The sequence below is a fragment of the Chiloscyllium punctatum genome, chromosome 15, assembly GCF_047496795.1.
Source record: "Chiloscyllium punctatum isolate Juve2018m chromosome 15, sChiPun1.3, whole genome shotgun sequence".
In the NCBI taxonomy this organism is placed as follows: Eukaryota; Metazoa; Chordata; class Chondrichthyes; order Orectolobiformes; family Hemiscylliidae; genus Chiloscyllium; species Chiloscyllium punctatum.
This window is the reverse complement of record NC_092753.1, coordinates 30,863,380-30,879,937: the sequence shown is the minus strand read 5'-3', so window position 1 is coordinate 30,879,937 and position 16,558 is coordinate 30,863,380. Positions and strand designations below refer to the sequence as shown.

The window sequence follows — 16,558 nt, the reverse complement described above, 5'->3', positions numbered from 1 at the left end:
CTTTTTCTTAATTAACCACAGATACTGGACGCTCTCTTTGGTCTTCTTCCTTCTCATTGGAATGGAGTTATTCTATGGATTCTGAAATATCCCCTTAAATGTCTGCCACTTCATCTCTATTGACCTACCTCTTATGCTAAAGTTTGCCAGCTCTGATTCTGTGCCCTCATAATTGCCCTTGTATGAAATACTAGTCTTGGATCCATGCTTTTCACCCTCAAACTGAATGGAAAATTCTATTTTTTTATTAGTTATTGCAAGTTAAGGGTGCCTTCACTACAACTAATCAATCTCGTACAATCGTGGATCTAGTCCCTGATTGGCTCCAGAATGTGCTATTCTAAGAAACTATCCTAAAAACTTCTATGACCTTCTCATCAGGCCACGTTTTCCAGTCTATTTGTAAATTGACACTCCCCTATGATTCTTGCTGTGCCTTTCTGACAAATTCCTGTTATGTGTTCCTTTATGCTGATATTGCCAAATGTTTACACTTATAGCGCCTGTACAGCTTTTCCACAAATAATTTATTGTCTTTATCATTTCTCATCTCTATGCAAACTAGTTCTCCGTCCTGGTTTCCTGTACTTAGGTATTTAGCACTGCTACCTCATAACGCCAGGAACCCAGGTTCAATTATAGCCTTGGGTGACTGTCTGTGTGGAGTTTGCGCATTGTCCCCATGCCTGCATGGGTTTCCACTGGGTGTTCCAGTTTCTTCCCACGGACCAAAGATGTGCAGGTTGGGTGAATTGGCCATGGTAAATGTGGGGTTATGGGGATAGGCTTGGGATAGGGTGGATCTGGATGGGATGCTCTTCTGAGGGTGTTTGCAGACTTGATGGGCCAAATGGTTTCTTTTCACACAGTAGCAATTCTATGATTTTATGATCTTTTCCTAACTTCCTGTCCTTCCAAAATGTCACAAACCCTTCAGTGTTTAATAATAGTACAAATAGTCAACAGTCACACAGAGTCAAGATTAGAGTGGTGCTGGAAAAGCACAGCAGGCCAGGCAGCATCCAAGGAGCAGGAAAATCAATGTTTCGGGCAAAAGCCCTTCATCAGGAATGCTCTCTTTTGGATTCTAATGATTTCATAAACCAGAGATTTACAGATTCACCAGAATGATGGGCGGCACGGTGGCACAGTGGTTAGCACTGCTGCCTCACAGCGCCAGAGACCCGGGTTCAATTCCCGCCTCAGGCGACTGACTGTGTGGAGTTTGCACGTTCTCCCCGTGTCTGCATGGGTTTCCTCCGGGTGCTCCGGTTTCCTCCCACAGTCCAAAGATGTGCAGGTCAGGTGAATTGGCCATGCTAAATTGCCCGTAGTGTTAGGTAAGGGGTAGATGTAGGGGTATGGATGGGTTGCGCTTCGGCGGGTCGGTGTGGACTTGTTGGGCCGAAGGGCCTGTTTCCACACTGTAAGTAATCTAATCAAGGCACTACTGTTCAATATAATGTATTTCAAACTTTATTCAATCTATGTCATGTAGCAGCCATGACGTTGTAATCACTATTAGGCACTACCTCTTTATTTCTGTTTCTATTGTCAGTTCATCTGTTGTGATGTGAATGCGACCTGCATTCGGATAGAGCCTTTATATTTGTTCTTTTATTATCATTGTAACCTCTAGTCTTACGTTAATTACTCTTCAATGTGATTCTCTTTCCCTTCTTGTTACAGTATATTTAAGATTTCTCAAAATGATTTCTTCTCTCTTGGTCTGTCACTTCTGTTTGATTTGCCAGATCTTTCCAAATTTGATCCCTGCCCCTGCTATTTAGTTTAATAAACAAATGTGTAAATATTAACAAAAGGGGGCATTAGTATGCTGGGAGATATTGCAAAAAGTATTATAGTCTGAAATAATTAATGCAGTGAAATGCATTAAGCATTGCTCAATGTGACATTTGGATTGAAGCAATGAGAAACAGCTCTGGAATTCAAAGATGTTGACCTATCCCTCATTGTCTTAGCAACAATGCCTGGCAATAGCAATCAATAAACAACAGCCTATTTAGGACAAGAGCTCTTTTTCATTAGATTACCAAGTTTTTTTTTCCCTTTGCTTCACAAGACCAAGCAAGGCCTGTTGATCCCTACCAGAAAAGGGAATAGTGGCAATAAACCAACCAGATGATTCTTAAACCACAATGAGCTGTGGTGAGGAAACATTGTGCAACAAATTTTCATCATGTGTTGTATAATAATGCAAATAGTTGACAGTTGGCCAGAGACAGTTACTACATTTTGGAGTTCATAAACTAGAGATTTACAGTGATATCAGAATCAAGGCATTGCCATTCAACATATTATATCCAACATATTATTCCAATGAAAGCTTCTAAGCACCATTTTCACTTTTTGAAGTCATGAGGGGACCTTGTTCTCAAAGATATGGAAGAGTTTATCTTCCAGGTACAGCTTCTGCTGTGATTATATTTTCCAAGTCCAACACTGAGCCAGTCTATCTGAACTCTGACTTTCATATTGGTGTGCCTGATATCCGCATGAATTAAATTGAACAATCACAGCCCTTACAGGTTAAAATTTGTACAATATGCATTTACCAAGTCAAGAATTTCCCAGGAATTTTAATGCTTGTCAAATTCTATAGAATTGTGAAAGGGAGTGTTATAAATAATCAACATGGGACAGCACGGTGGCACAGTGGTTAGCATTGCTGCCTCACAGCGCCAGAGACCCAGGTTCAATTCCCGCCTCAGGCGACTGATTGTGTGGAGTTTGCACATTCTCCCCGTGTCTGTATGGGTTTCCTCCGGGTGCTCCGGTTTCCTCCCACAGTCCAAAGATGTGCAGGTTAGGTGAGTTAGCCATGCTAAATTGCTCATAGTATTAGGTAAAAAGGGATAAATGTAGGGGAATGGGTGGGTTGCGCTTCGGCGGGTCGGTGTGGACTTGTTGGGCCGAAGGGCCTGTTTCCACACTGTAAGTAATCTAATCTAATGTCTGGCAGCATTTGTGGATGGAGAAATAACATGAGCATTTCAGGTCCAAGAGTTTTCATCAGTCTGGGCAAAGGTATTAGGCTTTGCAGATGTGAAGGGGCAGATGGTGGGAAAGAAGGATAAGGGTGTACATTTGTGGCGGAGTTCAGTGTGAAAGAGATTAAATTACAAGAGGCTTCATGGTGCAAGGCTAAAGTAAATGGTAGTAGGGCAAATAAATAAACAACAGCGTATCTGGAAAATGTGTGAATGATGAGATTCTGAAGGAAGATCAGAATGGAAGCAAAGTGGAAAATTCAACTGACAAGTGATTGGACACTCAGGTGCATTCTTGTGGCTAATCGGATATGTAAATCTGTATTTAATTTCCCTAATGTATAGGAGACCATGTCCAGCAGCAAATGCAATACACTACATTGAAAGAGGTGTATGTAAATTACTGTTTCATTTGAAGGGGTAATCTGGGACCTTGGATGATAAGAAGAAAAGATGTAAATGAGCAAACATTGCACCACTGGCATTTGCATTGAAGAGTGGTTGGAGGAAGAGAAAGGTTGTTGAGATAACAAAGAAGTGGAATAGGAAATCCAGTGGAGGATTGGTCCTTTTAGAATGCTGGAAGGGGAGGGAAAGATGTGTTTGATAGTGTCATCATACTGAAAGTGGCAAAAATAACCCATTGGTGGTGGAGCGGACGGTTCGACAAATGGAACCTTATACCAATTCTGAGCAGAAGAAGATGTGAAAGAAGAAGAGCATGAAGTAGAAGGGATATTGGTGACATGGGGAGTGTCCTCAGCTGAGGGAAAAAGAGTATTAGAAGCGATAGTGTCGGTGATGGCATAATTCGAACAAAGTAACTTAGAAAATGGAACTGAGTCCTTGCAGGAAGCAGGATGGAAGGAAGTGACCTCTTGTCGCTGTGAGAGTTTGTGGACTTATGATTAATTTGCTTTACAACTTGTCCCCAGAAATGGAGGCAGAGAAGTCAAGGAAAGGAAGGGAAGAGTCAAAAATCAACAGTGAAGGCATGTTAACTCTGCTTCTTACACAACAGATGCTGCAAGACCAGCTGAGAATTTACCAGTATTTTCTGGCTTTATGTCAACCTTTTGGAATCCAGAGTATTTTCTTTTGTCGTTTGGAATATAGATTGGGCAATTTCAAAAATAATATTGCCAAACAGATATTTCAAAAAGTCCATTAAAATGTCAATTTACAATAGAGTTTCTCTCATTATTGTGGTCTGAAACTACATTCTTCCAAACTTCTCCTGCACTAACTTTCTGTTTTTTTTTAAAGTTATCCTATGCTAGAACTCACTAGGTCTCCAATGATCTCTGCTCTGGAGGGAAATTTTGCCTGAAGCACAAATTTCTTTAATGTAGGATATCAAACAAATAATAACACTATCTTCCAATAGCACAAAGTTTATATCCAAGACTGTATTGATCAATTATTAATCCAGACCAAACCCTCAAGGTATTTGCAAAGGATTACTCAACATGCTAAAAGATGAATGTGGCACGTGTTGAGAACAGTATTTAAAATGTAGTTATACAACAGTACAACATAGATACAAAATTCCAGTAGGAATTCCTATTTTGCTCCAAAGTGACAGTGTATGATGCATTGAGCATCTATCTCTTGCACCATGGGTCAAGTCACATCACCTTGAGAAGCTGAATTTTGAAGGTGCAGCAGTGTTTAGAATCAAATTCTTGTGGTCATCTCAGAAACTGAGCCATTAAGTAATGGGGCTTTGTGCTTTAAGACTTGTTTATTATTGTGGATCTTGGAGTCCCTGTCCAATTGCCCTGCATCTGATATTACTTTGCTTTAGGTGACACAGAGACCGGGCTCCCACAAGATGAAGTGTCTTTTCCGAATCAGCTTCGTCCCAAAGGATCCTATTGATTTATTGCGGAGGGATGCAGTTGCTTTTGAGTATTTATATGTCCAGGTAAGGGCATCTTTACTCGTTGATCTGTCAAATTATGTGTTTGATACATTATTTAGTTTTTACTTTCATAAACTATATCAGCAATCTCGCATTCATAACAAACACAGAGAAGGCTAGAGAAACTCAGCAGGTCTGACAGCATCTGTGGAGAGAGAAACAGAATTAATGTTCGAATCCGGTATAACTCTTTTTTCAGAAGATTCATACAGGACTTGAAACATGAACTCTGTTTCTCTCTCCACAGATGCTGCCAGACCTGCTGAGTATCTCTATGCTTGTTTCAGAATTCCAGCATACACAGTATTTTACTTTTCTTGCATTTATGTAATGGTACATCTGAAAGTGCTTCGCAGGATTGTTATAGAGTGAAAATTTGACACTGAGACACATGAGAAGATAATAGGGAAATGGAGCAAACTTTCTTCAAAGAGGTAAGTTCAAAATCTCTTAAAGGTGAGGATAAATGAACAGTTAGACAAGCAAAGCAATATCCCCTTACCAGAGTGCAATTTAAACATTTCTACTGGTCAAACTGCAAGCTAATTTTAGATTTTTTTAAACACAGTAAGTTGTGTTGGCAAGAATAATGAAAAATGTGAAACAAAGAAATACATTTGCTGAATTGCACCTTGCGAACATTTCAGATTGTGGAATCATCTCCCACGTTTCTTTGTCTGCTATGTGCTCAATTAACTGAAGAGCTTAATGCTTGCATTAAATAATTGATGTAAGAATGCCTTGCTAATATATGAAATGATTATTTGCTCATTTCATCAACTGTAATTTCTGGATTAATATATTGCGTATGAAAGCAAAACAATCAACAGTCATGAAAAGGGAAGATTCAATCTTTGGTCATCAATTGAAGACAAGATTAAAGAATAATTGTAACTTGTATCTGTATTGCACATTTAAAGTAGAATAACATCCCAAATTGCTTCAGAAGTGTCTAATAAGAGCTTAATATTACAGATTCCGATAATCTTTAAAAGTCATGATATGGAGAAACCGGTGTTGAACTGGGGTGGGCAAAGTTAAAAACCACACAACACCAGGTTATAGTGCAACAAGTTTATTTGGAAGCATTAACTTTCGGAGCATTGTTCCTTTATCATGTTGCTGTCCTGAGGACAGCTTTCTGATGAAGGAGCAACCCTCTGAAAATTAGTGCTTCCGAATAAACCTGGCGTTGGGTGATTTTTAACTTTATCCTTAAAAGTGACACTTGTAACAGATCAGTTTTGAATGAAAATAGTCACTTTTGATGAGTAATAGCTCACATATAAAGCATCTGAAATCATCAGCATTTGGGAGAAGGGAAGAGGTTCAAGACATTCATTTTGATAGGTATTTCCCCTCCATTCCCATTCCTGGGTCTGCTGATAACAGAAATATTTTATTGAATTCAGGCTTGCTATTGTCTCCATAAGAGAATCTGAAAGGGCCAGGATGCATGTCACAGCAACCTCTACTTCCAATGACTAACTTCCATACTGTGCCTTCTCCAAATGAAAATATTAATAATTCCACACACTGCGTAACTAACTGTGTGATTGAGTTTTGTCCTATCAATTATGAAGTGTCAGTTGAGAGCTTTCAGGCTGTGTATCAGTTCCCCCTTATATAGGTAGATAATACTTTTCAGAAATATTCTTGGATGGCACATATAATAAAGATATCCACACTTCTTTTGAAGGCACAGCTCAGATACATTGCTGGTCTTTGCTGTTTGTCTTCAACTCTTCTTTGCTTCTATACGAGAGCCAAAGTAAGAAGGGAAGGCCAGCCTGTGATGAACATTGTCAATCCACAAACCACAAAACTGATGACCCTCCCACTGAGTAAATCTTGAACATGTTTATTATGGATTACAATAATGCATGCATTCTTGTTTGTAAATTAGTGTATATATCTGAGCTAGGCAGGAGTAGCAAGGTGGGTTCAGGACTCCTCACAGGCAGACATCTCTATGTAACATCTATAGTGGACGCCAGAAGGAGGAAAGAGAGAGAAATGTAAAATGATTTCAGAAGAAATAAGAACAAGAATAGGCCATTTGGTCCTTAAGCCACCTTTGCCATACAAAGGTGATGGTGACCTCAACTCTGTTTTCTTGTCTGTGCCTTTTAAATCTTGACTGTCTTGTAGATCAAAGATTTGACAAGCTAAGTCTTGAATAATTCAATGACCCAGCCTCCTATGCTTTTCGTGGAAGAGACCTCCAAAGCCTGATGACCCTCTGTGTGAAAAAAAAAGTCTCAGTCTCAAAGAGAAGACCCCTTATATGAAATGCTCCCCCCTAGGTCTCCAATTCCGTGATGAGGGGAAATATCCTCTCGGTGCTTACACTTTCAAATCCTTCAGAATCTTATTATTTTCAATACATACACCTTTCATTATCCTGAACTCATTTGAGTACTGGTCCAACCTGCTCAAATTTCCTCACCAAGAAACCCTTTCATCCTCAGAATCAATTTAGTAAACATTCTCTAAACTGCATATATAAAAATTTCCTGCATGTAAAGATGGAACATTGTCCATTGGATGAGGTGGCAGTTACCATCATCATAGATCAGTTACCTGCTCAAGACTGTACACCAAAGTGGCACACTCGACTCAAAATAAAATTGGTATGTGTGACCTTTCTGTAAAATTACAATCTGTATTCGTTATCAGTTGAAATAGGGAAACAGAAAAATTGCTGCTAACGTATAATACTGAAAAGCTACAGCTACATTCAGTTTTGGATACTGGTGTATTGGCAGGGGATGGGTTTCACAGATCATTGATTATCTTGGGGTGAGATATTTCTGCTTGGTGACATCTATCCCTTTATTGTTTCTCTGTCAGAGTTGCAATGACGTGGTGCAGGAACGATTTGGACCTGAGCTGAAATATGATGTGGCTCTCCGACTTGCTGCGTTACAGATGTATATTTTGACTATCAGCACCAAACAATCTCAGAAAGTCTCTCTTAAATACATTGAGTAAGTAATGAAAAGACATTTGATGATTCAGGCAATAATTTGCGATATTTGGTGTATTGGCAAAGGAATGAATGAATATCCATCAATGGGCATGACTAACTGCTGACTGGAATTAACTTTCCACGGTTAAATTCAAATCATGCTTTGACTGTACACTAGATCCAGCTAGTAACTGTGTCTCATAATCCATGTCATGCAAAATGTTTAACTCTGTAGTATATTCTCTCTATTGACTGTTTATAACACCCATTGGAAATTTATATTAATTCCTTTCAGAACAAACAGTTAAGCATTCTAAACAAAATTTCAGTTTCTAAAAGTATCGTGATCAAATTAGTTCATATTCTTGTGACAGGAATTCTCTCTCTCCTTTCTTCAAAGCAGTTAATATCCTGAAAATACCCTAAAGCAGGACTATTAATAAATTTACAGTTCTAATCATTTTCACCTGACTGCTTCATTGGACGGAATGCCTTCCCACATGGTAAATTTGGTGGTTGAGGATATTTAATTTGGTGTGAAACCAGTGGATGTTGTACCTGCCAGATTGCTGCCTCTGCCCTGATTAACTCTAGGGCAGGTTGGCTTATGTACATCGCTCAGGCCCCACTCTCAATCGATGCCCCTTTTAGACTCTCATGCTGCTGCAATGGATATTCACCCCGAGGTGGTAGTGGATGCCCCTGTGGGAGCCCCAATCAAGCAAACCCTGCTGTTGCTGCATATGGGCTCCTGGAAATGGGAGCAGCTTCATGGGGTGCTTTATTGAGGGACCTGGCTTCATGAAGGAGCGGAGAGCTGCCTTCCCTGGCCTACCTGCTGTCTCTACCTATCAAACTCCCCTCCTCTGCCGCCCAAATCTGCAACCACCCTCTCATTATCATTCATCCTATGCCTAAGTCCTTGCCAGTTCTGGATCTTAGTGGGTTTATCATAGAGAGTGTCCACTGCCAAACTATGAAAAATCATGGAATCATAGAATCCCTACAGTGTAGGAAAAAGGCCCTTCAGCCCAACAAGTCTCCACCGATCCTCTGACCTGCACATCTTTGGATTATGGGAGGAAACCAGAGCACCTAGAGGAAACCCACACAGACATGGGTAGAATGTGCAAACGGCACACAGACAGTCACCCAGGGCTAGATCCCTGGCCCATACTACCTCTGGCTGGCAGGACAATGTCCCTGGGATCTTCGATCAGGGAAAGGCCTCCTTACTGCCCAGTTCTTTCTAAAAAGAGATGACATGCAGTACTTAGATGCTCTCCAGTCCTTTTGCTACATTAAAATCAGCCATTTGATTCTGCCTGACTTTATACATTCCATAAACAGTTACCTCTATGGGCAGAATCATCCAGGGCCCTGAATGACGTGGGCTGCGGTGAGTAACCTGGCAGAACTTCTCAAATAGTCCAGCATGGCCTTTCCCAATGTCCGGAGCAACCAGCTGTACTTTCAAACCAAGTTCTGCATGTTGAGATGAGATTCGTGCTAAACAGCGGTAAGATACCTATAAAGAGCAATCATTACTTGTCATCATCATGAACTGTACATCTTGTCCACATTAACATGCAACTTCCTAACCTACCGCCCATCACAAGGAAGCTGGACATTGAATATTCTCCATGTGAAAATCAGAGCAGGTACCAGGCCACCCAGCCGGCCGCTTGCTCCTCTGAAAATCCATCTTGGAGACCTGGCAACACCATCTGAGGAGATACGTCAGGGCACCTGCCACACTCCCCTTCCATCCATGAATGTTGGCATCTGATACCTAGCAAACCAGACAGCATCAGGACGTGCAGAAGTCGACGTTTCGGGTGTAACCTTTTTTCCCAAAATGTCGACTTCTCCACCTCCTGATGCTGCCTGGCTTTCTGTGTTGTTCCAGCCTCCTGCCTGTGTAACTTGGATTCCAGCATCTGCAGTTTTTTTTTTGTCTCTGGCATCTGAAACCTGCCAGCCTCTCAACATCCTCATGGCAAGCATTGAAAAGCTGCTGCAAGAACATTTTGCCCACGAGGTCAGGCACCGTGTGAGCCCTGTCTTAGCGCTCACTCACCTTGTGCTCACAGCATGCCTGCCTTGCCTGTGTTGTCTTGTCTTTTTGAGGTGGACAAGAGCGTGGGGGCAGCAGGCAAAATGTAGCATGTAAGAGTGGGAAGGGTAGAGCATGAGCCTTGATGGAAGGTGGGTACAGTTGCAGAGAGAAGGTGGTGGCAGTTATCCAGACTGAGTGGAGAAGGGCATTGACCTTCTTCCTGCTGTGCTGGGCATTCCTCCAGATGGCTGAAGCTGGCTCAGGTGCAACCTCAGTGCGTTATATGGGGTGATGCTCATCAGTTACCAAGCATAGCATGTCCTGATTAAGTTTGATTTATTCTGTTTTAATACAACAGAATCAGTGGTGGTGGTAAATTATTGTGTTGCAGGGAACATGATAACTTTAGTATCATTTGTGTGTCCTTGGACAGGCAGTACTTATTAGCATATGTGAGCTCCTAAAACTGTTAAACCAGAATAGTTGAAATAAATTAATGAGGTCATTGTCATAGCTTTCACAATTAATTGGATGTAAACATTCTACTGGCGCATGACTTTTGATAGCTGGCTGACAGAAATTTAATTAAAACTTCACCTTCTACGCCACAAATGTCAGCAGGATATTGCTTCTCATTTAGGTGAGAAAACAGCAGTACGTATGCTCAGTTTTAGAGAGCATTGGAGAGTTATTAGTCAGAACATATTTTATCTTTTGAAAGTGAGTAAAATCACTTGGGGTTTTGTCACACCAAGAAATATAACAGTCTTTTCCCTGTCCAATAGTCCCTCCCCAGTAGTAAGTGCCAAAAATTGGTAACTAATATTTTTCATTTACAATCATTCACATTTCCGGAGCACCTCTGAAGAATGTGTTGTGTTCAACAGTTCTCTGGTGGAAAAATTACTGTGCAGTGATATTTTGGTTCTTGTACTTGGATTTGGATATGTGTATTTCAGCTTTTCAACTATACTGTAATTAAAACAATAGAGGTGAAGAAGAGAATGGCTTTGTAATTTATTGATTTAACAACTGACTAATTAGAATTACATGACATCCACTGCAGGAGATCTGGGACCTATGTCAGAAAAATGACAAGGCATTTACTTTACCATTCAGATTGATGAACAGCATAGAGTCTGAACTAGGAAGTATTAGTTGGTTTATTTAATCCAATATTATATTTTAAAATGGTATACAAAAATTGAAACTGTGTGCAAAAAAAAGTAAGAGTGAGAAAAGAGACCAATCACACAAGAGACGAATATTGGGATTACTTTGATTTTAAAAAATCAACAGCAATGAATGAGAATCCCACACTTTGCAAATTAAATCTGCAATGGCAGCAAAATTATTGGCAGTAACTAGAACATAAAACAGCATTAAAAATGTGTTTACACATTGCAGTAGACAAGCCCTATCTTTGATGGGAGACTTTAATGGATATATCTCCTAGGTAAAGAAACTTTGTGCCTTTCATATGTTTCAATGTTAGGCCCCTTGGTGAGACATTGAAAAAGCAGAGGTTCTGGAACAGTAGGGCAACACTTAGAGTAACCTTCTGATTTAATTTCTATGTTGGTTATCAGAGGTTACAATGTAATATTTAATATTAATAAGTACTGTCAGCTCATTGCCACTTCTGCAGAAAAATCTCATGTAATTTTTTTTAATAAGAGGTTAAGCAACCTCTGTCCAATTTGATCAAAAACTAAATTCATGTTGAGGAAGCTGGAATCATCAAGTATGTATCAGTGAGACTCATTTGTCACACCAGAGGCAGATCAGCTGCAAGGCACTTGTTGGTTTGGATTTAGATTACTTCTGCCATGACTTAGATACTGTAGCAGCCTGTGTCCAAGTACAGCAATGACTGGAAAACATTCAGTCTTGGCTGTTAAATGATAAGCAATGTTCCTATCTTGAAAGTGCCATATAATGGCTATCTCCAACAAGTACAGAACATTTCAGAAAAGAATTCAAAGTATTCTACATTGAGAAACAAATATTCAGCAAAAAAGACCAACTAAGGAAGTTCAGATTGGATTAGATTAAAGTAAATCACATACTTTGAAAATGCTCTATTCATCCCTACTGTCTGCTCCCTGTCTGGTAACCAATCCATGATAACATATTGACTCCTTTTCCATGCTCTTGTGTGGTGCTTTATCAAATGCCTTTTGTAAATCCAAAGAGCACATTTATCAACGCCCCAATATCTTAGCCTTCTTGTTACGTCCTGAAAAAACTCTCATAAATTTGTCAGACAGGGTTTCCTTTCAAGAAACCATATTCATTTATTTTAAGTGCATTGTAAATATTTCCTGAATAATAGATTCCCACATTTCCAGATGTTGGATGTCAGGCTAACTGGCTTGTCATTCCTCGTTCTCTCTCCTTTATTTCATGTATAGCAGTGTTACATTGACCAATTTGCACTTAGCAGAGATTATTCCCAAATTCAAATTTACTGCTAATCTAAACTATAGTTTGACAAAAAAAATCTTCAGAGACATCCCACCAACCACCAATTTTCAAGTTACATTCATCCCTCATTGTCTCCACTCTGCGCTCCCATTATAAACACTGACTCCTTCTGCCATGCAAAGAAACAGCAATGTTTCCCATATATAAGATGAATTGTAGCAACTCACCAAGTCTCCTTTGATAGCACCTTCCAAAACTACAATTTCCACCACCTAGAAAGACAAGGAGACTAGATATTTGTGAGTACCATTATTCATCAGGAATGGCTGATGAAGGGCTTATGTCCGAAACGTTGATTCTCTGCTCTTTGGATGATATCTGACCTGTTGTCCAGCAACATGCTCTTGACTTTGATCGCCAGCATTTGCAATCCTCACTCTCTACTGAGTACCACCATTACCAACTTCCCCTCCAACCGCACACTATCCTAACTTGGAAGGATATCTCCATTTCTTTGTTGTCAGTAGGTCAAAAATTCTGGAAATTCTCTCTTATCTATGGATCATCTCGGAAACGCAACAGACAAACTGCAGCAGTTAACGAAGGTGATCCATTACTGCATTCTCAAAATAGAGTATATTTAGGGGTGAGCAGCTAACACTGCCTTACCAGTTATAATCACACATCAACAAGGTTAAGAAAATCCACCATCTTGCATTATTTATGAATCAAAAGGCTGAGTTAGAATTCTGTGCAACATGTTTTGACTTAGCTTTTCTTTTATAAGCAGCAATTTAGAAGCAAGCAATCTTAGAGAAAGGTAATCTCTGACCTTTGAATTATAATTCTTTCACAGGAAAGAATGGGGCCTTGAAACCTTCCTTCCCCCTATGGTTTTACAGAGCATGAAGGAGAAGAATGTGAAGAAAGCACTTTCTCACATCCTGAAAGCAAACCAAAATCTTGTTCCTCCGGGCAAAAAGGTAACGTTTCCCCATAAATTAATAATGATCTACAAGATAAAATATTTCACGGCAGTGTAAGTGCTGACATTGTTCTATGAATTCTACAATATTATGCAGGAACTTTGTTTCTTATACAGGAGATGTACCACTGCTGTCAATGTTATCACCAACAGAGTAGGGCATGGAATAATAGTGATTTCACCAGTAGTATAACATTCTTGTGTTTTAAAAGAGGTATTGCATGGGGTCTAACACCAATTAAATGAATAAAGAAATAAAAATGTAGTACTACGATGTGACATTACAGAAATGTCTGAAAAATTTAAACATTCCCTGTGTTAAACTAGCAACTATTTACCTTCTAGAATAATTAAATTGCTGAGAAGTTTCAAAACTACAAGACATTACTAAAGAATCCTTTTTTCATGGGCCAGAACTCAGTCTGACTGTATTTTGTTAAATTCTGGTTTTGGTGGTGAAGCTGAGTATCCATCGGCATGAGTTAAACTAATTTCCATTTTGTGTTTCTCCCCCCAGTACAAATGCCTATATTGACAGGAATGTTAGGAATAATTAAACACTAAGTTTTATCCAACTGTATTCTGACACATTCAGACATCAGCAATTCATCATCATTCCTCAATGTAAATTTTACCTCAATATTAGTCTCTTACTTTCTATTGCAGCTCTCTGCACTTCAAGCCAAGGTGCACTACTTAAAGTTTCTCAGTGACCTGCGTTTGTATGGAGGCCGGGTCTTTAAAGCAATGCTAGTGGTAATGTATCTTAATTCTTCTCTGAATTTTTCTAACATTGGGAACAAAACTTAAATGAATCTTCAAGTTAGGTAAAAGCTATAATAACAATCCTCGAAGATGTGACTCTTTACACACCGACATACACAAACACCCACAAATTTATCAGGGATCACGTTAGATTATTGGATCAACACTGACAACATTTCTGATGAACAAATCACATGAATATAACTTCTTGTATTGCTGTGTTTACCTTCCAAAAAGATTGCTAAAGTAGGTTATTTAAAAATTCCCACCAAGAATAATGACCCATTATCTCGAGTTGTCAAATCGCTACAGTTTAATGACCTTGAGTGTTTGACAACAATATAGGAAAGCTTGAGTTTTAGGAAAAATTGGTCTTGTATATATAGAATCTTTACTAGAGAATATTTATTAGGCTATTCATACCTTCAGTTGTGGTCTTTCTGTTCATAGCTCACTGAGGTGTTACTGCCACAAAACGAAATGCACTGGAGGTGTCTTTGAAGTCATAGAGTCATAGAGATCTACAGCATGGAAACAGACCCTTCAATCCAACCTGTCCATGCCGACCAGCTATCGCAGCCCAATCTAGTCCCACCTGCCAGCACCCGGCCCATATCCCTCCAAACCATTCCTATTCATATACTCATCCAAATACATTTTAAATGTTGCAATTGTACCAGCCTCCACCACTTCCTCTGGCAGCTCATTCCATACACGTACCATCCTCTGCATGAAAAAGTTGCCCCTTAGGTCCCTTTTATATCTTTCCCCTCTCACCCTGAACCTATGCCCTCGAGTTCTGGACTCCCTGACCCCAGTGAAAAGACTTTGTCTATTTATCCTATCCATGCCCCTCATAATTTTGTAAACCTCTATAAGGTCACCCCTCAGCCTCCAACACTCTAGGGAAAACACCCCAGCCTGTTCAGCCTCTCCCCATAGCTCAAATCCTCCAATCCTGGCAACATCCTTGTAAATCTTTTCTGAACCCTTTCAAGTTTCACAACATCTTTCCGATAGGAAGGAGACCAGAATTGCACGCAATATTCCAACAGTCCTGTACAGCCGCAACGTGACTTCCCAATTCCTGTACTCAATACTCTGACCAATAAAAGAAAGCATACCAAACACCTTCTTCACTACCCTATCTACGTGCGACTCCACTTTCAAGGAGCTATGAACCTGTATTCCAAGGTCGCTTTGTTCAGCAACACTCTCTAGGACCTTGACATTAAGTGTATAAGTCTTGCTAAGATTTGCTTTCCCAAAATGCAGCACCTCACATTTATCTGAATTAAACTCCATCTGCCACTTCTCAGCCCATTGGCCCATCTGGTCAAGATCCTGTTGTAATCTAAGGTAACCTTCTTCGTTGTCCACTACACCTCCAATTTTGGTGTCATCTGCAAACTTACTAACTATACCTCACACTCACATCCAAATCATTTATATAAATGACAAAAAGTAGTGGACCCAGCACCAATCCTTGTGGCACTCCACTGGTCACAGGCCTCCAGTGTGAAAAACAACCCTCCACCACCACCCTCTGTCTTCTACCTTTGAGCCAGTTCTGTATCCAAATGGCTCGCTCTCACTGTATTCAGTGAGATCTAACCTTGCTAACCAGTCTCCCATGGGGAACCTTGTCGAACACCGTACTGAAGTCCATGTAGATCATATCTATCGCTCTATCCTCATCAATCCTTTTTGCTACTTCTTCAAAAAACTCAATCAAGTTTGTGAGACATGATTCCCACACACAAAGCCATGTTGATGATCCCTAATCAGTCCTTGCCTTTCCAAATAAATGTACAACCTGTCCCTCAGGATTCCCTCCAACAACTTGCCCACCACCGAAGTCAGGCTCACTGGTCTATAGTTCCCTGGCTTGTCCTTATTACCCTTCTTAAACAGTGTCACCACATTAGCCAACCCCCAGTCTTCCGGCGTCGATGATACAAATAACTCAGCAAGAGGCCCAGCAATCACTTCCCTTTCTTCCCACAGAGTTCGAGGATACACCTGATCAAGTCCACCTTTATGCGTTTCAAGACATCCAGCACTTCCTCCTCTGTAATATGGGCATTTTGCAAGGTGTCACCTTCTATTTCCCTACATTCTATACCTTCCATAACCTTTTTCACAGTAAATATTGATGCAAAATACTCATTTAGTATGTCTCCCATTTTCTGTGGCTCCACACAATGCTGATCTTTGAGTGGCCCTATTCTCTCCCTAGTTACCCTTTAGTCCTTAATATATTTGTAAAAACCCTTTGCATTTTCCTTAATTCTATTTGCCAAAGCTATTTCATGTCCCCTTTTTTGCCCCCTTGATTTCCCTCTTAAGTATACTCCGTACTGCCTTTATACTCTTCTCAGGATTCACTCGATCTATCCTGTCCATACCTTACATA

The 16,558-nt window shown here is 40.1% G+C and overlaps 1 protein-coding gene across 9 annotated transcripts in view; it reads left to right on the top strand.

The window, feature by feature from the left end:
- frmpd4 (FERM and PDZ domain containing 4) overlaps positions 1-16,558 on the top strand; it is a 750,261-nt gene that overhangs the window by 715,668 nt on the left and 18,035 nt on the right. For 8 of the 9 annotated variants that reach the window (XM_072584871.1, XM_072584872.1, XM_072584867.1 and 5 more), the window contains 4 exons: positions 4,819-4,938; positions 7,789-7,925; positions 13,249-13,375; positions 14,044-14,133. In XM_072584871.1, coding sequence (XP_072440972.1) covers positions 4,819-4,938; positions 7,789-7,925; positions 13,249-13,375; positions 14,044-14,133 — 474 coding nt within the window. The remainder of the gene's footprint in view (positions 1-4,818; positions 4,939-7,788; positions 7,926-13,248; positions 13,376-14,043; positions 14,134-16,558) is intronic. The other variant, XM_072584870.1, reaches the window with a different exon arrangement.